At 26.0% G+C, this 24,649-nt stretch overlaps 1 protein-coding gene across 4 annotated transcripts in view; it reads left to right on the forward strand.

Moving 5' to 3' along the window:
* The window catches only part of LOC105847329 (NACHT, LRR and PYD domains-containing protein 3-like), a 30,865-nt gene that overhangs the window by 4,418 nt on the left and 1,798 nt on the right, over positions 1-24,649 (forward strand). For 2 of the 4 annotated variants that reach the window (XM_065787485.1, XM_065787486.1), the window contains exons 4-6: positions 3,250-3,531; positions 14,056-14,103; positions 14,252-15,800. In XM_065787485.1, coding sequence (XP_065643557.1) covers positions 3,250-3,531; positions 14,056-14,103; positions 14,252-15,606 — 1,685 coding nt within the window. In that variant the 3' untranslated portion in view covers positions 15,607-15,800. Of the gene's footprint in view, positions 1-3,249; positions 3,532-14,055; positions 14,104-14,251; positions 15,801-18,513; positions 18,591-24,649 lie in introns of those variants that run through there. The other 2 variants (XR_010635703.1, XM_065787484.1) reach the window with 2 other exon arrangements.

Here is a 24,649-nt window from a genome sequence, read left to right on the forward strand (position 1 = left end):
AAAAGCAGTTTTTACGATTTATTTTTTAAACATAAAGACTTACAACAATAATTGCGTTTTTCAATGAAATTATTAATAATCATCAAAGTTAATAAAACTAAATATGAAATAAACATACAAGAAGGTTCTGGTTACTTAACACAAACATGCATACAAAGTAACACGCGGATAAACAAGCACCGCGCCTGCAGTCACGACAGGACACAAACATAAATATATGTACTCTCGAGTACTTAATTGAAGTTGGAGGGGCGGATGTTTATAAATAAATTTTCAGAAAATTTTTCCATCCACCCTAAGCATATTAAGCCCCCTAAACAAAAAAATTATTTCTCAAAACTAAAAAAAAAGTTTAAGTTAAAATTGGCCTTACGATTTAAAAAGCATACTATTTACTGATTAATATTGAAGACTATAATTCTCACCCACCTTTTGATTCCCATCCCCCCTTGTATTAAGGACTCGAGAGTAACATACAATAGTGTTTCGTCTTCTAGGACTCTTCAGTAATGCAATGATTTTATGAGACTAAATCTAAACAATAAAACTAGAAAACTGTTTTGTGCACAAACTACAGAGTAGGCAAGCAGCATCCCATAAGAAGAGAGCTCTACAAAACTACAAGTTAAGGAGCCATATCCAACATTAGACAATATTGTTCACAACACAAACATAAATACATACATAAAGTGACTTACGAGTGGATCAGCACTGCACCAAAGGTTGAGACAGAGCACAAACATACATGAACGAAACGAAAGCATACACAACAAAACACAAACATAAATACATACATAAAGTGACTTATGGGTGGCTTAGCACTGCGCCAGAGGTTGAGACAGAACACAAACATACATGAGCGAAACAAAAGCATATATAACAAAACACAAAAAGACTTAAGTGACTTACATACATAAATTGACTTACGAGTAAAAAATTTTAAATGAAATGTTTATCCATCCGATTCAGATGTAGAACTAAAATCATTACTGTAGCAGCTTTCTTCGCTACTTTAATCAGTGACATTGCTAGCATTAGCTGAATGAAGGTGATAAATTCTTAGCTTACTTAAGTAGATATCCACAGTGCAACTTAAAATATCTTCTCGTTCTTGGTAAGTAAAATTCTGGTCATTCTCTGCTATGTTATAGAGTCTTCCATTGTTGAGTGCTTCATCTTTAAATGTCGATCAAACTAGTTTGATCAGCATTAAACTAGTTATAATTTTATAATAATATCACAATTAGTAACACTAACAACAATAATAAGAATAATATCAATATCAATAATATTTATAATAATATAGTAATGTCATGTAATAATACTTACTATAGTAATAATAATGATAATAAGAATAATAATAATAATAGCAATAATGATAAAAGTAACAATATTAGTATTACTGAATATTTAGTTGGGGTTATTACTTTGATTTTTAGATTAGAGACTAATTTGAGAGTATTTTATTCAGAATACAGTTTTTTCTAAGAACTAATTTATTGGTATTACTTGGATTTGATTTCATTCTTAACAAATTCGTGATTCTGATATCTAATTTTAAATTAGTGATCAAGTAAAAATGTTTAGGAATTAAATGTACAATTCTTTAATTAAATGTATAGTTTATCTAAATGTCTAGTTTGTACATTTAATCAAAACATTTATTTAACAATATTAAAAAGTGTTTTAGACTATAACTCCATATATATTGACAGTTAAAGATTGCAAAACAGTTATTTACCATTAGTATATTGAACATATAAGAATGTCTACTAGGTTAAAAGCTAGTATACAAAAAATATAACCAAATTTTCAAACTTTGGTAAAGAACTATTTACAATAATATGCAGTAATTTATAGCCATTGACTATAATATACCTGTACATACAGCCATTTACGAAAGGCAGGAGTTGAAGGTGAATAGGAAATCAAGTGGAACGGTGTTAAAAAAATTCATAGTGTGCATTCAACTTTGATAAATTTGATCGTTCAAATTTTTTCTACAAGTACATTTATGTTTGGTGCATTTTCACATCATTTGGAGGTCTAGGGTGATGACCGTAATTACTATTTCTGCCCATAGCTTTTTACTTATATCATATGCCTAATATAAATCCTTATATTAGGAAAAAAGAAATTAATTGTGCTAATTTCTGATGTTCAAACAGAAATCTAATAACATAAACAAGGTATAGTTAATATTAAATAAGTATTGAGCATACTATCAAAGTGCTTTGAAAACAATGAAACACTATTGCAATTTCTAAAATGGTTTTATTCCAGTTAAATTAGTTTTCTTTTTTATAGTATTTCCTCACATTCAGTTGTTCTTCGTTGACATTATTTTACATAGCTCTTTGGCTATATATATATATATATATATATATATATATATATATATATATATATATATATATATATATATATATATATATATATATATATATATATATATAATATATGTATAATATATATATATATATAATATATATATATAAATATAATAAAAATATATATATATATTATATATATTATATGTATTATATATACAATAAATAAATATATATATATATATATTATATATATATATATTATATATATATATTTTATATATTATATATATAACAAAAATATATATATATATATTATATGTATTATATATATAATAAAAATATATATATATTATATACATTTTATGTATTATATATATAATAAAAAATATATATATATTATATATACACATATATATGTGTGTGAATATATCTATATATAACACATAGTAACGGATATATATATATTGTTTTTTTTTTCAAATGTTTTTCTGTAAGTGTATTGTTGCTTTACTTCATCCAACGTGTTTTTTTTAAGGGTAAAAGTTGATCATGCGACTTATGCTTTTATTATTATTCCTTTAGTTATAAATAACCTGGACAACTGTGTTTTTTACCCGTAAACATTTGACAATGGTTTGTTTCAAAGTTGCCAGTTTTTTAAAATGACCACTGAACCTTAATACATAGTTTTCTTGTTCTTAATTTTTGAAATAATATTGCTTAGTACTAAAATATTATAAAAATATATAAAACTTGTTAAAAATTGAAATTGTTAAAAAGTGTACATCTGTGGTTTTACCGGTATTACTTCATTTATAAAAGTTTATTTGTTTATGGTAATTTTTTTTTTCAATCTGACCTATCAATAATATCAATATTTTTAATATATATTTAACAAACTTTTTTTGCACATTAGGGAATGATATTCAATTTTTACTGACTCCAAAAATTGTTGGCAGAGTTGGTCATTTCGTTGGAGGTAAATTTGACTCTTTTGGACGTCATCTTAATTTATCTCAATATGATGTTAACAACATTAAAACTGATGAAAAAACCGCACAAGCAAAAGCAGTTGCTGTCATAGATATGTGGATTGAACGTAATGGGATCTCAAAATGGGAACAGTTAAAGATAGAGTTGTTATCATTTGGACATAAAAATACTGTTGAAATAATTGAGAAAGAGTTTCTTATAAATAGTGAGAAATGCAACCATTAATTTATTTTTCATTAGTAATTCAGGCAGAAAAGAAATATTCATATAGCAATTTTTAAACTTATTAATTTTTGTTTTAAATATAGCATTTTTATTGATTTAAAGTATACCCTAAAATCCTAATATATTATAAATATACTATAAAGAGTATATAAATAAATATGCTATATTTAATATACCTTAAAGAATAAAGAGTATATAAATAAATATGCTATATTTAATATACCTTAAAAATACCATAGAGTCATTAGTTTAAAATTTATAAAATTATAAGTAAATGATTTGTTATTTAGCCTGTTTTTTAAACTCAGTTCTACAAAAATAATTAAGAAAAATTGTAATAATGATTAACTTAAATATCTGAATTGATATTTCTTTCAAAGTTTAAAATTATTTCTTTAAAACTATAAAATAGTTTCACATATTTTTATAGAACAGCATAACTGTTCAACAAAACAATTAATTTAAATTGAAATCTGTAATGGCATTAGGCAGTAAATGTTTTTCTACCCAATCGAAGCATCAGTCAACCTTGATAAGTTATATTGGTTGTCTCTACGTATGCATGCTTTGAACTCTTCCTTATCGCTGTCACAAAACATTTCTTTTGTTGGAAAAGTGAAATCAGCAAAGGTGGTAGTAGGCAGAGGGTAATTAATTTATTTTTCTTTGTATATTTCTTAGTAATGATTTCAAAACAAGAGGCATTAATGTCTTTTTGTTATAAAGCAAACAAATTAGAAACATAGTCTTCTAGTATACTGTATAAGTTAACTGTATAAGTCATGTATAACTGTATAAGTTTTACTGTATAAGTCACTGTATAAGTTCTTGTGCTTTTTTTTTTTTTAATTTATTAAGCATTTCAAGAATAGATGCATTGAATCTGTAGGTTGTGTTGTATTTGATAAAAGTTCTTAGATGATGATTCTGTCTAAATCATTTAATATATACATTTAATTAAAGCTTTTTTAAAACATCTCTTAAAGGTTTTCGTGTGTACATTTGCCTTAGTTTTACTTATATGTTTTTTTTTTTAACAACTGATTAATAAAATGTCTGATATTATTTTGGCGTTAAAATCAAAAATTAAATTTTCTTAATTATTTTGCAATCATAAAGCTAATTTATGTATAGTTTATGCAAAAACCATTCAATTTGAAGAAATATTTGTAGATGAGTTATCTAAGAAATTCGAATCAGTACTGAGTCTACTGTGAAGTTTTGATAGCAATGTATATTTACTTTAAATACTTTTGCTACTAGGTAGAGGCTTTGTACAATTTCATTGTGTTTTCCAACTTTCAAAGTTTGTTTTAAGCCTTAGTAGCAAAATTTATTAATGTACTTTCAAATAAAAATTGCACTCATTAGGATGAAGCAAATAAAAATAATCATGGTGAAAATAAGCAGTTAATGGTTTGTCTTATTTATGCAATGTTTACTTAAAATATTGCCAGTAAAGTTTTGCCAGAAAAAATATATATAAATATTTTCCTTAGAATTATTGACGTAAAATATTTTCCTTAGAGTTATTGACTTAATTTCCTTAGAATTATTTAAATATTTTCCTTAGAATTATTGACGTAAACGCCGTCTGCATATGGATTTTCTGGTGAACAAAAAAAAATATTTTTGGTATAATTTCTTTAAAATTTACATTTATTTTCAATTTATATTACATAAAAAATAACAAAAAAAGTTGCAAATACATACCTAGTAAATCAAAATTTACTTTAACAAATAATATTTATGTATAATAAATTTAGAAACACAAACCAAACAAAACTAAAAAAATAAATTAAAAAACACAAAACAAACTGAAACTAAAGTAAAATACAGCAATACATTGTGTCAACATTTCGTAATAAACTTATTAATTTTTGTTTTTAATAAGTAAAAAAAGCTGACGTAATGATGTTTAATAATGATGAGGGGAATTACTTACTTTGAAACTCATAATTAAATCTTTCCACTTTCATGAAATTATCAAAAAATTATCAAAGTTAACTATTACTTTGATAAAGTATATCAAAGTCATAGTTAAGTAAACGTTGCTTTGATTCGGAATTCTCTAAAGTGCAGTTTAACAAAGTTGTTTTTTTCTCTTAAAATTATGAATAATTTTGTTTTAAAAATATATAATTATTAATTTATCAATAATATAGGTAATAACTAGTAACATAACTAGTTAGGTTGTACAACGAGCTGGTAAATTAGAATAAACAAAACTATTCACAAGTAGAAATATTCACAAGTTTTGAATATTTCAGTTTACCAGTTGTCTAGAGCATTTATGTAATGTATTTAGCAAATTTATTTATTATTTCAACACCTAATGATTACAATATGCATGATTTATGTTAAAATCGTTAGGTTTAATGATCAATAGAGTTGTAAATAAATATGCTTTCACTATTACCTCCATAAATATGCACATTTGATGAACATATTTTGTTTACTAAAAACTATTTTTTTTTGTTTTTTGCAAAGTTACAGGTTTTCTAGCATGAAAAATAAGAAATAGATGGCAAGTGGTCAGTCATAACACATAGAAATTGATGGTCTATTGTATTTTCAGACGGTCAAAATTTTAATTTTTTATTTGTTTAAATTTTTATCTGAAAATTAGTTCTTCATGATAAAAACTAAACACACAATAAATAAGTTAATGCCTAAAAATTAACGAACTTGTAATTTTTTTAAATTAATTATTTTGAAATCCATGTATTTTTTAAATTTAAAGTGGCTGTTAGTCGCTTTTTCTTTGCCTCCGCTAAGACTAGTTGATATTTGAGGATTCTGTTACAATTCAAAATTAGAAAAAAAAAATTGTAAACCCATAATTGATAATTACAAATTGATTAAAAATAATTCATTTATTGCAATAGCTTATAATTAGCACGAAAAAGCTACGAAAAAAGTATACAAATAGATTATATGACAATATATATATATATATATATATATATATATATATATATATATATATATATATATATATATATATATATATATATATATATATATATATATACATATATATATATATTAAACATCTTGAATTCTAACAAGGCTGCAAGCAACCACTAATTAGAGTTAGAAGTTACTAGAAGAGAAAAGATGAAGATTGTAGAGCAAGATAAAGATTAACAGACGACTTAAAGGAATGCAAAGAATCAGGTAAGCACGATGAAGGAAGCGAATTCCAAAGAACAGATGTTCAAGGAAAAAAACTAGACAAATAAGAGTTTTTGGAGCACTTAGACACACTCACAAAAAAAAATGAGACTTAATTGAAAGAAAAGTAACACAAGAATGAGTTTTAGAAGATGGCACAAGAGAAGCTAGCTCTTTAGAGCAATGCCCATTATAGTATTTGAAGAAAAGAGAAAGTATATATATATATATATATATATATATATATATATATATATATATATATATATATATATATATATATATATATATATATATATAGATTTTTTTTTTAAACCCTTCCAACAAGGCTGCAAGCAACCACTAATTAGAGTTGGAAGTTACTGGAAGAGAAAAGATGAAGGTTGAAGACCAAGATAACGATTTACAGGCAACTTAAAGGAATGCAAATTAAATGAATCAGGAAAACAAGATGAACGAAGTGAATTTTAAAGAACTGATCTTCAAGGAAAAAAACTAGATGAGTAAGGGTTTTTGGAGCAGTTAGGAACAGTCACAGAAAAATGAAGAGACTTAATTGAATGAGGAGTAACACGAGAATGAATTTTAGTAGATGGCATAAAAGATGCTAGGTTCTTAAAGCAGTGCCTATTATTGTATTTTTAAAAAAGAGAAAGAGAAGCAACATTTTGACGATGTGATAATGACTGGAGGATGGCGGCAAGAGCAGGTCCAACTATGTTTACAATTCGTTTTTGCACCTTGTCTAAAAGAGAAAGGGCATCATTAGAAGATCCACACCAGATATGGTAACAGTATTCTATACAAGGACAGATTTGAGAATTATAGAGATAGAGAATAGAATCTGGAGAAAGAAAGTGTCTAGCTCGATAAAGAGATGCAACCTTAGCAGATGCTAAGGTTGCATCTCTTTATCGAGCAAGATGACCTCTTTATCTTCATGATGGCCCTTTGGGTAGATGATTTCTACCCAAAGGACCATCACCAAAGAAGTCCCAGTCAGCATTATGGTAATTATAAGAGGTACGATAGTAGGGGGGATTCAGATGATGAAGAAGAATGAGATAATAGTTTTAGATAGATCAAACTGTGATCAGAAGCACCTAAGGGTGAATGTGGAGAGACTGAGCATTGACTAGGATTAGAAACTAGACATTAGTCGAGTAGAGAAGGTAAATGATTTAGGTTGTCTGGAAAGCGTGTTGGAGAGTTGACTATTTGAGTTAGAGATTGAGAGAGAAAGTTGTGGGTTTTAATGCCTGCAGAGTCACTGACACTAGAGCCAAGCCATTCAGTGTGAAGAGCATTTAAGTCAGCAGCAACAGCAATATTTGCTGATGGATAGAGAGAGGGCTTGGTCAATATGATCAGAAATAATATCAAAAAGAGTAAAGTCTTGAGATGAAGGAGAGCGATATAGAACAAAGAATGGCAATAAAGTGAAGTAGTACAAAGTCACATAAAAGAATAGTCTGTGGATTCAAATCTAGTTTTCCTAAAAATTGGTGAATTCTGACGAATGTAAATGCCCAGACCAAGCATGTGACTATTGGAGTCTTAACAAATTAAGGGTAGATAACCATTAACACTAAGATCACAAGATGAGACTGAACTCAAATTAGTCTCACAAAGAGCAAGTAGGTCTGGTGAACTTTGCAAGAGATAAGACTCAACAGAAGAAAAGTTACTTTGAAGACCACAAATATTAGTGAATGATAGGTTTAGAGAATTTGGTTTTGATAATGGTTTTTTGTGTTTTATAGATTTTGGTACTTTATTCATTTTAAAATTTGTTAAATAACTTGACTCAAAGCATAGATAGTACTCATTACACTGTTTAATAGCTTAAGCAATTGCCTCATTTCTTCTAATAAACCCTAAGCCATAACAAAGGGCTCCAATTGTGGCCTCTGCAATGCATACCAAAAGTAAGAACAGGGACACTATCGATGCCCAACATGGCACTGTAAGTACTTTGATATTCTTTAGCTGTTAATGGAATCAACCTCTGTGAGAGCTACCATAGATTTCTGGAAACCTGACTACCAGCCGGCCTCAGAACCATAAAACTGAGTTTTAGAGCAGTACCTTTATTTGAAGATAATAGAATGAGTTGCCTAGTCATAAAAATAGAGAAACAAGCAAAACCCATGCATTCATTGAATCAAGAAGATCCAGTATTCAACATCCTAAACTGGAAACAATGTATTAAAAATACATCTGCGCTAGCCTAATAGATGAAGAAGGGGTGCGAGGCTGGTCAACAGACTTAAGAGGTAAACAGAATCTGTTTACCTCTTAAGTCTTTGCCTAGGAGGCCTTCTATAATATATTTAAAGGTATATCCAACAGAGATTTCAAAATTAAACTCATTTCTAAAAGTACAATGCTTGTTAACCATCACTAATATGAGAAACAATTTTTATATCTTTGTTTTTAACTTTAAAGAGGAAATTTTAAAAGAATGCCTGCTATAAATATAATCATTTATTTCTGCAATAAATATAATCATTTATTTTTACTTATTTATGCCTGCTATAAATATAATCATTTATTCTAAATAGAGTAAAAGTCCAACAAACCGGACAGTGGGCAAAAGCGGGCATTTGTTGCGAAAACTAAATATCATCACTAAAGGTATAGATATTTGCAAATTTTAAAAAAGTTTTTAACTTTCAATGTGTGAAAAATAATAAAATTTAAAAAAAATTAAAATTGATGCTTTAATAAGAAATTTAAGTTCAAAAAAATTATAACGCCTAAAGTCAATTTTTTTTTAAAACAATTTAAAAACAAATTAAGCTATTTTGCTTGAACTTTTCTGCTAATTCCAAAATTAGTTTTAGATTTTCTAAAATTTATTCCATTAAAATGTTTTAGCAGAAACAAAAATTTTTTTTAGTTTTCACCTTAAACTGGAAAAAAACTGTAATTCCTATAATCTATTAAAAGTTAATAGCTTAATGGTTATTATTTTTTCACGTTATTAAATTTATTATGTTAATTTATTTTATTATTTATTTACACAGATTAAGTTTTTTTCATTTGGGTTAAATGAGTTTTCACACTTTCGTGTTAATTAGTTTTGTACTTTGGCACTTATACTGTTGAAGTTAAAGTGCAAAAGTACACAAAGTAACCACAAAGTGCGTTTTTCTTCGATTTCAAATATCTTTTAAAGTCTTAGAAGACTTATACTAAGGAGACATTAAAAAGAACATTGGATAATATTGAAAATGTTAGTTTGAGCTTAAACTCAATTCTCCCCATACCAAAATCAATGTTATCCAACTGAAAATCAAATAAGACTAATAGTAGTTGGGAGTCGCAACACAACAAAAAATATTTTGATTTGGCAAAAGTAGGTATTAGTAAAGCCATGAGTTTGTGGAAATGTGATAAAATTAGTTTCAATGGTGACAAAGGCAATGCGAAAACGATTACTAGATGATATACAAAGCGTCCACCAGTACTAACTGGAAATAACGAAAAAGTAAACTACACTGTTCTTAATTATGTTAATGCTAACCGATTCCTTCTGTTGGATTGCCTTTTGTTGTTTACAAATCAAAGAATTAACTCACACAACATCACCATCTGGTTGGATGAAAAGTAATCAATTTTTGCAGTGGCTTGACAAAATGTTTTTTCCTCACTTTCAAAAAATTGGTGGTCAAAATATTTTTTGAATGGCCTCAGTACACCTGTGTCATTAAGTGTAGCACTTGAAGTGTAATGAAAACAATATAACACTAGTTTGCGTTCCCACCCATTCCTCTCACATTCTGCTGCCTCTTGATTTTGGATATTTTGCCATGTCCAAGATACTTGGCATGATATTTTAAGAAAATTCTAAACTGAAAGTGGTTTCAGCAATTTATCAAAAAAAAATGTTTCTCTTGTACAGTTGTACAGTTGTTTAAAAGCTCCGAAGCTTAAACTCGTGCTCAATTTATAACTGGTTTTGAAAACTCATCCCATTAAATTAAGAAAGCATTGAAAAATCAAAATTACAAGTTTGTCAAACTTTTAATAACACCTTAATAACATCATCAGCAGTTACAAAATCAGTGCGCAACCCATGATCTTTGCCTCAAACTGCTCAAAAAACACAAACCTTAATTCTGCATTTAACTCTAACTTCAACCCCAACTTCAATTCGAGGTTTAAATTTAACCATTCAAGAAGAATTAGCGAGTCAAAAAAAAGTATAAGAAAAAAAGTACAACAAAATGCTGAAAAAGTTTTAAAACTGAAAAGCTTGAAATGCAAGTTTTATGAATAACTTGTTAAAAATCAAGTTGCAGTTTTTGGCTCTGTGAGTTCTGCTTCTGTTTGCACACAAAGTTGCAGAACCTAGTTTATAAAATTTTTTTTTTATTTCAAACTCAAGCTTGCTTATATTTTTTTATTTTTTCTAGTTTTTTCTGTTTGTATTATTATCATGTGTATATTTAACATTAAAAATAAAAATATTGAATTTATCTATGTTTTTTTTCATATAATTTAGAACTCTCTGCTTTTGGGGACAATTTTCCGGAAAGCTGACACTTTTTAGAAAAATAATGTCTTATTTTTAATAGAAGCTTGAAGTTTATAAATATTTTTTTTAACTCTAAAATAGCTCTAATAAACAACTATATTTAAGAAAGAAAAAATCCTAAAAATACTCAATATTAAAAAAGATATTTTTGATATTGAGAATTTAATTTAATATTAAATCTTTTTGTGCAGAGTGTCCGCTTTGCTTTTAATCTACTTTCTTTATTTTTAATTAAAAATGACATAAGTTAACTTCCTGAAAAAACTTTATATTATAGAAAAAAAATCAAATATATTATAGGCAGTGCAAAATAAATTGAAAACTTTCCAGAACTTAACAATTTAAGGAAAAATTCATCAACGTAAAAAAACAATAACAAAATAACTTATAATTCACCTTTAGACTAAAAAAAATGTTTTAAAGAAATAAAAACTATACAATGGTATGCAAACAAAGGGTTTGAAAATCTACAATAGCCTTATATCAAAAAGAATAAAAAATACAGAAATATGATATTAGTATACTTTAGCAATTACACAGGTCAACAAAAAAAAATTTTATTGTGCATATCTTGTTAACTAGGTGGTTTTTTAAAACAAATTAAATATGCTGATTTCAAATATGCAAACCATTTTTCACCATCACGTCAAGTTGTAAAGATATTTGGTTTCAAATCTTTAGTATTTTAGTATTAAGTCTTAAATATTGTCGAAAAAAAAGTTATTCAAAAGTATGTCAACCTGGGTTTCGAAAGAAGCGTATTTTCATAGAGATTTTTAAAATGGTATTTGTTTGTAATAAAAATAAGTACCTTTTGTATTATTGCTGAGAAACATTTTGTTAAAATTTTTTTAAAAGTTTTTAGCATTTTTTCACATAATTTTTTTTTGTCAATAAATTTTAAGTAAAAATATTTATCTTTTCTAAAATCTCTATGAAAATACGCTTCTTTTGAGACCCAGGTTGACATACTTTTAAATAACTTTTTTTTCGACAATATTAGGGACTTTACCTTAAATACTAAAGATTTGAACCCAAATATCTTTACAACTTGGCGTGATGGTGAAAAATGGTTTACATATTTGAAATCAGCATATTTAATTTGTTTTAAAAAACCACCTAGTTAACAAGATATGCACAATAAATTTTTTTTTGTTTATCAGTGTTATCTTTAACTAACGCAATTAAATATTTTATATTTCTTATCAATAGAACATAATCTCCAAATGAGTCTGTTCAAAATGCATCAGAATAGTTTAGGCTTTATTTTTCTTTGATTGTTATTTATAAATTGTTACAAAATTTCTTATAAAATTGTGGAATAAAATAATATATATTTACAGTAGCATCATTTACATGACTATATACAAAAAACAAAACTAAAAATAGAAAGGAAGATATATGTTCACAAAAATTATTTAATTAAATCTACAATCATGCAATTCACAAAAAAAAAAGTGCCAAGTTTAGACTTAGTTATAATGAGGCACCACTTCAATGAAATAAGGGGTTATTGTTTGTCTATTTTGCCTAGACAATGCGCTTAAGAGGGTGTGGGTCCCTCCTTTTTGTTCAAAAGCATAAAATTGCTTTATACAATAAATCTAAAATTAATGAAATAATTTTAATATTTAAATTTAAATAAAGACATTGTATATAAAATATAGTCAATTTACTTGTTGCTGTTTTCATTGTTGCCATTGCATTTCTTGTTTTTGCGATTGTTGTCATTGTAGTTGTTGTTGTTGTTGTTGTTGTTGTTGTTGTTGTTGTTAAATTAGCACATGTAAATTCTGATAAAAAGTTCAAGGTTAAATAAATGTATTGTTTAGAAACAAAATGTTTATTGTGCTGATTTAGAACTATTTGATCTAATTAAAAAGTATTAGCTAGTAAGTATATTGTTGATACAGATTTGTTGTGCAGCTTTGATTTGAGCTTTTAGCTTGAAACCTTTGATTTCAAAATTTATAAATATTTTTATATTGTTATCAATAAGTTTGTTTATCTATACCAAGAAATATCTAGCTTGTTAACAGGCTGAAGAGGAAGGGGTTCTATTAATGAAAGCACAACAGCAAAAAAATAATTTTTAAACAGTTTAGGATTTTTTTCAAGGTGGCATAGATGCAGTGTTTTAACATATTATTATTTGTGAGTGTTACAATTCAAGACAATTTTTTTAAATAGTTATATATGAAATAATAAATAATATAAAATAGTTAATAGTACAAAATTCACACAACAAGAGATCATAAAGACTAACCCTAACAAAGATTATTATTGTTAACTTGATAAAAACAATAAAGTAGCACAAAACTTCAATCACATGAATAACCGTAAAAACTAGTTTTATAATGTGTTACTGTGCAAACATTATTCTTATCTTTTTGTTGTGTTAATTGTGTAGAATTCCATTGAGTTGTGTAATATTCAATGGGTAGTAAAGCACTCAACATGGTTTTCATAACAACAGCCTCATTTGTTATGGTTTCTGTTTTAAAGATGTAATTTTTTATCTCTATCGAGATTAAAAATTACATGTTGTTTGTCTTTCTATTTTAATGGTATATAATTAACATAGGATTATATTTATACATATGAAAATCATTCACCTTTTTTAATCTTTAATAGTGAGATGTTAAAGTATTTGAGGTTGAATTTAGTGTTCATGCACAGTATTAACTTTATAGATTATAAATTTGTTAGATAAATCAAAAGATAATTATAACCTTAAATGAAAACATTGTCAGAAGAAAAGTTTTTTGCATAACTATCATTTAGACTCTTCAAATCCACCTGATATTGCTAGCAGAGTTCATGTCAAAAATGGTAATTATAGTAGTTTGTAGTTATAACTTTAATTATTCTTAAATAAGATGTTTTTTAGAAGTTTAACTTCACATAACTACATTACATTTTAGTTATGATTTAAATCACCAGAAATTGCTAGCATATTATAATGATGATTTATGTTTAGATATATCAGAGGTATGCACAGCACTAAAAAATTATTATCAAAAAAATTATGGGAAAATAAATGAAGTTCAACCACTATTAAAAGAACATGCTAATGTTTATCTAATAGAAAAGTTTGTTGATCTATGTATTGTTGATGCATATGATGCTCAAATTGATGTTGTTTGTAGTGATGAACGAAAGAAATTTCTTGAAAAGCAAATGAGTTATAAACCAATTCCATACAGTGACATATTTATGAAAGAAAATTCTGCAATCTTAATATCTGGAATAGCTGGTATTGGGAAAACATGGTTGCTCAGAAAATGTTTGCTTGATTGGTCAAATAATTTGATTTGGAATAATGTTGAACTTGTTTTTTATTTGGAATGCAGGAAGTTTAACCAATATCAAAATATTTCGAGTATTAATGAATTACTACATGTTTTGTACAAAGATATTATAAATGATTTTAATATTAGTAAGCACAATGCACTGTTTATAATTGATGGAATAGATGAATTTAAATATTTAAATGAATTTTTAAATCCAAGTTTAAGTTGTACCTATTCAATTGTTAGTGCTTTAGTAGAAATTCAAAATTATAAACATGTAGTTGCTGGTAGAGTTTATGCAATTGATAAATACCAAAAAATATATACAGAGCATAGTGATAAGTTAACAATTCAAATAATGGGGTTTAACAAAAATGGAATTAAAAATTTTGTAAAAAAACATGTTAAAGAAGAAAAAAAGGAAGTTGTAAAATCAACTTTAAAGGAATCTCCTATTGCAAAAGTTATGGCATCTGTTCCGTTTTATTTATCTTTAATGTGTAAAATTATTAGTGATTCAAGCAAAATATATACAACTTCTTTCTTAACGATGACAGAATTGTATGCAAATATTTTTTTATACTTTTTGCAAAAACACATTATCAAAAACAATGGGTTGGTTTATGAAATGATGGGAAATGAAAGTAATAATAAATATGTATTAAACATTTGTAGGATAGCTTTTGAATTGTTTATTGAAAATAAATTTATTTTTTCAAAAGAGGAAGTTTCACTGTTTATCAATGACTTTAATGAAGTTGATGAAAGTCTTTTTGGTTTTATTGAAAGAATTGAAACACATCTAGGCTATTGTTACCAATTTGCGCATTTGACAGTAATGGAGTTTTGTGCATCTGTATATGCATATAATTGTTTAAGTAGTGAAGAGATTATGGCCAATAAAAAGCTGGAGAGTTGTTTACCAATGATTTGTGGATTGACTTATAAAAGCCAAAATTGTTTATTACAGTTTCTTGTTAACCTGAATCCTTCAAAAAAGTCTAAAGAGGGGTCTTCACTTTTGTTTTCTATTTTGGGTTAGTAAGTATTTGTTCTAAGATTTTGTTGCATTATTAGTAGTCGTTTTCAATGAATTTACATATGTTCAAAAAGTATAAAAAACTTAGAAATTTAAAACTTATTTTATAAAAAGTCTTTTTATACAAAAGTTTACTATATTTTATAATGGTGTCATTTTTTTAAAGAGAAAACTTAAAGACATCAAAATATTTTCGTCATTAAAATCTTTTTTTAATTATCAGGCTATTTTAAATTTTAAAATTAAGCTATTTTAAATTTTTTAAATTATTAGCTATTTTATATAATTTCTCTACATGATTTTCTTTTTTTATTTAGTATGTTTAACAATATTTTGCAACTTTTTTAGAGAAGTTTACATAAATATTTTAATGTTTTTTTTTTTCTGTAAAAGTTGCTTTGCACAAATCTTCATATTTGTTATATGTAATGTTGTTTAACTTTCTCTTCATAAAGATTTCCACAGATACTTACATAGGGGCCATGGTTTTCTAATTCTGAAGAATAAGATGTAGAAATCTTAAATAACAGTAGTTCTTCACTCTCTTTATTACTTCAGGTTATACTATTATCACATTTATTAACCTGAATGTTTTTGTGACAATTAACTTGAATGTTTTGTGTCAATCTATTGAAATATTTGTAACTGCAAAAGTAGCACCTCGTTCTATATAATGAAACCTGTATCACTAATATCACTATTAAACCACATTTTCTGTTATTTGAAAACTATCGTCATAGCCGCAGCTTTTTTTTTTTTTTGTATGCTTTCCTTGTATTTTTATTTACCTTATTTTTCTTCTTTTTTCTTTATCTTTAAGTAAAATCTTCTGCTTTAAGATTTCAACAACTTGAACTTACAGATTAAACTTGTTAGTTTGTTTTTTTACTGCCAACAACATATAATTCTCCTTCATCGTTTCTTAATAGTTTCCTAATAATTCTTTTGCTTCAAAACTCTGCAATTTCTTCTATTTTTTACTATTGATTTTCTCAGTGGCTAATTAATAAAACCAGTTTCTTTTCTTTTGTCCAGCATTATCTTTTTCTACTTCATGTATTTTATCCTTTTTAAACCCTTTAGCTGGTACGGCGCTGATGTATATAAAAAATATAGTTCAGTTATTTTAATTATAAAATTTTTGTTGAACATAATTTAAGATTATATTTTAAATTGATAAGATTAACAGTTTCTGAGAGCTCGCCAGTGGGTGTTTTTAAGCAGCAAGTGAGCATTTTAATTATAGAAAATGTAAAAATAAAAAAATTCAAAAAAATAAAAAAAAGGTAAAACAATTTAAAAGTTGTAAAGATAATAAAATTTATATAGATATAAGGATACAGATGTAAAGATATAGATGATATAGATATAAATGTTATAGATATATATGATATAGATATTGATATATATATAAATATAAAGATATAGATGTAAAGATAAAAAAATTAAAAAAAATAAAACTAAAAAAGATAAAAAAAGTCAAATAGCTAGCGGTCCAACAAATATACTATTACTAAAATTACTTGCATATGAGTCTAATGCAAAATTAATTTCAATAAATATTTATTTTGTATATTAATAATGGAAATATAATAATATTAGTTGTGATAATAATACAATAATGATTATATAATAATTCATTTTCAATGATTTTTATCTCTTCTCAGTTTTTTTCTTGTCAATCAACTCGAAAGAGTGGTATTTCAAGTCAACTGTAGATATTTATATACTATGTAAAAAAGAAAGTTCTTAATAGAATAGGTAATAAAAAAGTGGTACATCACACCAAAGTAAAACTCATACGTTACATACAATCAATATATAGAGGCTTGGCAATCTAAAGTTTTAAACATTTTAAAACCGTTATTTGTTATATCAACATACAAGTTCGTTTAGAGTTATTGGGAAAAGAAAGAGCTATATTGACACAAATGTTATTAATATCAAACGAACAAAAAGAGAGCAGCAGTTGCAGCATTTCTTGGCTTTGCTTTAAAAAAAAATCATTGTTATATTGACCTTTCAAAAAAATCAAATCAAATAAGTTTCTTATAAAACAGTAGAATGCCTTCATTTTGACTTGTGATTTATGTAATCTTTTATCACACTAAGTTGTTTACAGAATATTTTGAAAAAGTACAAAGGTGATATCTGAAAAGTTAATTATAACCAAGGCAAGCTAAAATATACTTTAATTTTAAATATAATTCTAATCAATTACAGTTTGTTTTTTTTGTTGTTGTTTTAATTTTGGCCGACGCAGGATTTTATGACGTTTTAGTAATAACACTTCTGGCATTGTAAAAACTTATTTATGTCAGTTTATTCTTATATTAAATGAGGATGTTTTATAAAAAATTGCCACGATCACGTTTATGAAACAAAAATTACCCCAAATAGTTTGCTGCTCCAACCCTAAATGTGAAGGCAAATCGTTTATCAAATATTTTAATTTACTTCTTTTATTTTACTATCTTGTTTTTATACAAATTCTAAATTTAATTTCATTGATTCAATGAATTTAAATTTAGAATTAGATAGTACCCTGTCAATGATTGACAGGTTATGAATTTTATCTAATAATCTTTTAGTGTTAAAAATGTATTATTATAAAAAGTTTAAAACCTCCTGGAAGGCTGTAAAATAGTGCCCTGTCAATAGTTGACAGGTTTTAAATTATATCTAATAATCTTTTAGTGTTTAAAAGTTTATGTTGAGGTTAAATATTAGTTATATTGTTTATATGATGCTGGAATATTCATATTTCATAACTTTTCCACCTCTGTTGTTGTGCTACAGTTGTTTTTTAACTTAAAATTTTTTGATTATATTACCAAAGAAATTTTGTACATATTTAAATTGCTATTTATTTTTCAAAATAAGTTTGATATGATTTTTTATTGTTTGAAGACGCAGTGATTTGTTTTTGCAGCAAGTGTCTAGCTGTATCCGTAATAACACAATAAACTAACAAGCAGCAAAGAAGCGTGAGTCAATACTTTGTTTTTGTTAAGTAAACTAGCTAGCATTTATAGTTTCTGTCAAAGAGATGTCAGTACTTGTTTTTCTAACTTTTGCTGTCTCTCTCCATTAAATATTTTGAAATATTTAATAAATATATGCAATTTGTGTTGCTTTCATGAGTAAAAGTAGTATAAGTTTTCAAAAGTTGATTTTTTTTTTTTTTTTTTTTAATGTTTTACCTTCATTAATTTCAAATTTATGCTAAAAGTGCGATATTTTAGATATTTTTCCTTTCAATTACATATAAAGTACTATACTAAACTTTATGATACTTTACCAATTTTATAAAACTTTTTTTTTTCAAGTTCATTTTCAGAAATATTTTGAAGAGGAAGATTTTTAAATATAAAGACTTATTAATTACTAATTAAAATTAACTAAATTAATTGAATTATAACAAAACTAATTATTGAATATTTTATTTTCAAGAGTATGTATGCAAAATTTGAAGAAAATCTACCATCAGGAAGTGACTCAAAAATTAATTGCATGATTTGATGCTTACAGACAAACAGACAGAGACGAGGAGTTAATAAAAGCAATAGTAAAAAAGCTCCTTACATTTACAAAAAGACCACTAGATTTACAAAATGCCCCCCCTCTCATCCTAATTGGGGGTCTGGGTGAGCCTGGCCACTGCTCTGGTCAGTACCTAACAACATTCTATAGGCACTTTATTAAGTAAGATTGTGCAAAAGTTGGACAAAAGAGCGGTAAGAACAGATTATTCACTGTGAAAACGAAAGGGCTTAAAAAGCTTTAAAAGGTTTTTTCTGTTTTTCCCGAGGTGGAACCTTTTAAGGGTTTTCTAAAAACCCTTTTTTTTAAAAGCGTTTATTCAAAACTGGAAAACCCTTTTTTGATCCTTTTTTTAACCCTTTTTTAAGTTTTGTTTTTAATTCAAATCATAAAATTTTTCTGTTCGTTTATTACACAATACAATTTCAAGCAAAAATTTTAAGCACGCAAAAATTGATTCAGTAAATTATATTATATAGGCAATAGATATACAATAGGGGTGTTCAGAAACAAAAAACTTTTGATTTTAAAAAGCCAAGCCGTTTAAATTTGAAGCAAATATGTTTAAACTAACTCCCAAAAAATTGAATCACTCTTTCCTTGTTAAAATCCTATCTAAAAACGGCTTATTTTAAGCGTCGTTATCAGAATTGAATTCATTTTTATAATTAGACTCCATTGATTGCACTTTCTTTGTTCTTTTTTTTTTTCTGTTATTCTCTGCTGCGAGCAAGTAAAAAAATAAATAATTTTAACTGAAATTATAAATAACAAAAATATCTTCTAAACTTTTTTTAGTTGTAAAGTTCAACCATTCTATTAAGCTTATAATCCTCTGTTCTAAATATGAACTTACTTACCCCAACCAAGTTTTCAGAAAACATCAAATCCTCAAGTTTTCCAAAAACATCAAATCCTCAAGTTTTCCAAAAACATCAAATCCTTTTATTATGTTGTAATTTTTATATCTTATATGTTTTTCAAATCTAGCATGTCTGAAAGATTGTTTTTAAGGTTTTTCTGGTTTGCTAAAAATTATTCTTCAGACTAGAATACTGTTCTTACTTTGTGAGAACGTTTTTTAGTTTAGTGTCACTAACAACATCAAGTCTCATCTTTATCCAAGATTTCTTAACCTTCTTTAATGTATACTTACAGTTTAGTTATAACTAAATTAATATCAAAGTATGATTACAGTTTCGTTATAACTAGATTATTCTTTTTAGAAGTTTTATACAGTTAAAATTGCAGGTAAGCTCGATGTTGTTAAATATCTGTGCCTGTAAGAAGTTGAATCTCTAATTACTAGTTTTTTGGTGAGATAATTTAGATTAAATTTTTTTTATTTAATTCACACGGGTTTCCTATTTCCTTTTACATTTTCATTGCAATTTTATATAATAATAATTATTATATAATAACTTAATTTAAATCTATACTAAACTAAATTAAATCTAATAACTAAATTTCAGTTGATTTAAAATGTAAACAATTCTATTTTTAATTAAAAAATCAGATATTTATGTCCTAGAAAAAAATTTATTAAAAATATTTATGTCAGTCTTAGCCTCAAGACACTTAAAATAAGCCGTTTTTAGTCATTTTGATGTCCTTTTTTCTCCAAATATGCTCTTTGAGGGTAGTATAAAAGGTAATATTGCATTTTAATTCAATCGAGTGTATTTGCTGTGCAGTATTTGCTTAATTTGAGTTTTATTAAAGGTTAATTTCAAAGTTTTTTCTATAAACAATATTCACAAAATCTTTAGGTATTTTTAGATCTTTTTTTGACCAAAGAAGATGTGATGATCTTAAATGCATTAAATTGTGAATTTTGTTTATTACATGATGAAGTTAATGAAAGACATTCTTATCTATTAAATGATCATAAAATATGTAGGCTATTTAGTCAAAAGCTTTCAAATACACTAAGTTAAATGATGATAGTTGTTGTACTGCAGTACTTTTTTCAAATTTTATAACATCAAAGTAATATAAAGTTTGAACCGAAGTACATACTCTCGAGTCTTTACTACAAGGAGAGGGGACTGGTAATAAAAAGGGGGTTTTGATATTTAATCCTGATTTAATTGGGGAGTTTTAATAAAAGGAATAGAAAGGGGAATTTTTTTTGTTAGAATATAGGTATTTTTTTATAAAAAGTTTCAATTTATATATCCAAACTAACATTCTTTCCAAAACGTGCATAAAACTATTCAATTTTAGCGTGGCTTGAGGTTAAATGTGTATTTTATAACATCTGTTTTATCCTAATTTTAATAGGATTTAATAATGGAATTAAGTTTTATATTTTGGTGAGAAATAAACCAAAAGCTCATTTTCGAATACTAGGTAGACGACTTTTAAAGCCTGTTTACCCTGAAAGTTTTTGTTTTTATCAATTAACAATTCAACTTTAAGACTCTTAAACTTAACAAAAGTTCGACGTTATAAATGTTTTTTTTTTATAGTTTTATAAAATTTTAAATTCATTAAGTCAAAACTGTTTTTAAAACTTAAATCAATATAGTTGAAACCAAGTTTAAAAAAATTTTAACAAAATTTCAAATATTTAAATATGAGCTTATTCGAATTCAGAGACAAAAAAAAATATGATTAAATAAAAAAATAATGCATATTAATAAAATAAAAATTTTTTTAAATTTTTTAATCTATGCTCTCTACAGCAATATTTACTCACGTTGGCATTATTTTCATTGTATTTGCAAAGGTTCTGTGTCCAAATACGCACAAATGAGCATTATCGTTAGCATTAAGTAAAGCAATTGTATAATTTAATTTATATAACAAGATTATAACTTAATATTACTTTAAGCTTTAATATTGAAGCATCACATAACATAACATAATCCCTATGTATATAACTAATTTTGTCATAAAATCGAATTTAAAACTATAATTTCATTTGCGTTCTATATAGATTAAGAAATACATTGGTAACCCTATTGGCAGGTGCATCGAAAATGTAAATAGAAAATTTTTTAAGCCTTTCTTCAACAATATTTTTAGGTGACAAATTAAATTTGTTGCTAATGTTTAATATTTACTTGTAATTTTTCAATAACATTAAAGTCATTACAATGTCTACAAGCATACAAAACATTCACATAAAAATCAAGCTTGACCTTTGACCAAAAATAATCTAAACTTTTATATATTTCTAAAAAGTAAAACCACAAAATACGTTTATTTTTAAATACAAGAAATTAAAAAACTAGAAACTTAAAAGTTAGCAGTAACAATAAGTAACGGGTGATGCGGAAGTTATCGGACAAATCCTAATTTCATTATTTGAGCATAATAATTAGATTTTGTGGTTTTATGCGTAGGCATAAACGTTCTATAAAATATAAACTTTATTATTTGAAGCACAATTATTTAAAATGAGGTTAAATTCAGCTGAACGAGAGTCTTTTCGAAAGCGACTAAAATTTTTTTTTGTAAAAAAACCTGAAATAAAAAAAAAAATTGTAAATCATTTTGAAAAGGAAGGATTTGCTCGAACTACAATATATGATAACCTAAAAAGACTTGAAATTGTTCAATCGTTTTCTGGTAGAAATCCTGGAATAGAGAAAAGAAAGCCGGAATAGAGAAAAGAAAGCCGAATTAACGAGACTTGTCAACAATCGAAAAGGGGTCGGTCAGAGAAAAATAGGTATTAAATTCGGTGTAAATCAATCGACAATTGGTCGTCAGTTAAAAAAAATGAATATTAAATATAGAAAACGTGAAAAGACTCCAAAATACACTATAGAACAACAAATAAAGGCAAAGAAAAGTAGCAGGAAACTAGTTAACCAACTCTATAACACAAAATCGCTTCTAGTCATCGATGAAAGTATTTTTGTTTTGCAAGGAACAACATGCCTGGAAATTCTGGATACTACACAAACAACAAAAAGACATGCCCAGAAATTGTTCGTTTTATAGGAAAAGAGAAATATCCAAAAAAATTATTAATGTGGTTAGCCATATCTGACCGTGGTATGTCCGAGCCATTGTTTCGCACTTCCAAGGCTGTAGCGATCAATTCATCAATCTATATTAATGAATGTTTAGAAAAACGACTTCTTCCATTTATTCACAAGTATTATGGAGACTTTAACTATTTATTTTGGGCAGATTTAGCAAGTTCTCATTATTCTAAAGATTCTCTAAATTGGATGGACCAATATGTCTATTACGTTGATAAAGAATCCAATCCCCCAAATGTGCCTCAAGCACGACCAATTGAAAATTTTTGGGGATATTTGGCACAGAAGGTTTATGAGGGAGATTGGCAAGCTTCAACAGAGCAAGTTTTGATTGATCGCATTAAACTAAAACTACATGAAATTGATTTAAACTTTTTACAGTCGCATATGAAAGGCGTCAGAGCAAAATTGAGATCAATTGCAGATGGTGGTGTTTTTTCATATAAAAAATAATATATTTTTAATAAAAGATAAATGCTTTATTTAAAAAAATATAAAAGTAGCTTGTTTTTTTATTTATAAATATTATTTATAAACTATTTTGTCCGATAACTTCCGCATCACCCGTTATACAAATAAGTATAAAAAACGGCGGACGTGTATTTCAATGCAATGTATGCATGTTTGAGTAAAATTTAGTAAATGAGACTAAATATAACAAGTAGAACTCCCATTCATTATTCTTAGAACAAATATCAAAAAAAGCTTTTAGTTGATTAACCACTCCCGTCTGAGGGTTAATCCTGATACACCGCACCAATAAACATTACATTTTATAAACAACCAAAGGTAAAAGTTTTCTAAGTTTTTACCTTTAGTTAATATTTATATATAAACATTCATAACAAATATTTAGAAACATTTAAAATAATAAACTCATTATTTTTGTGTTCAAAAATTTAAAAAACCTTTTTGCGAAACCTTTTCTTCAGTGTTGAATTAGATTTAAATCCGGTTGGAAGTAAAATACAATCAGCTATAGATTAGTTTTAAATTTTCATTTTTTTTTTTCGAATTTTTTAAAATATTTTTTGAAGTTCGATGATCGAGTTTTAAATTTTAAAAATCTCATTTTTGATATTTTTCTTCCAAAGCTTTACGGTATCATTTTGATAACATTGTTTATTAAAATTCACACTGGTAACAAAACTTTTTAAATTTTATAAGTATACTTCAGTTTTATACTCAATTATTTGTTTTCATCAAAGTTCATGTTTTGGAACTAAAGTTGAAAGTTCATGTTTTGGAACTAATGTTGGTAAAAAAAAAAATTTTTTTCTTTTTTTTTTTTGATATATTAAGTAAATTATTTTATAAAAATACAAGAAAAGATACTAAAAACATTTAAATTTAATATATTATTATTGATATTATTTCAATCTCAAGATATAAGCTTAATCTATTCTGAGATTGTAACCGACTTTATTTGTAATTGTTTCATTTCATTAATAAAGGTATAAAATATTTCTACAACATTTTGTAATCGACAGTTCGTTCAAGTTTTT

Source organism: Hydra vulgaris, chromosome 01 (assembly GCF_038396675.1).
Source record: "Hydra vulgaris chromosome 01, alternate assembly HydraT2T_AEP".
Lineage (NCBI taxonomy): Eukaryota > Metazoa > Cnidaria > Hydrozoa > Anthoathecata > Hydridae > Hydra > Hydra vulgaris.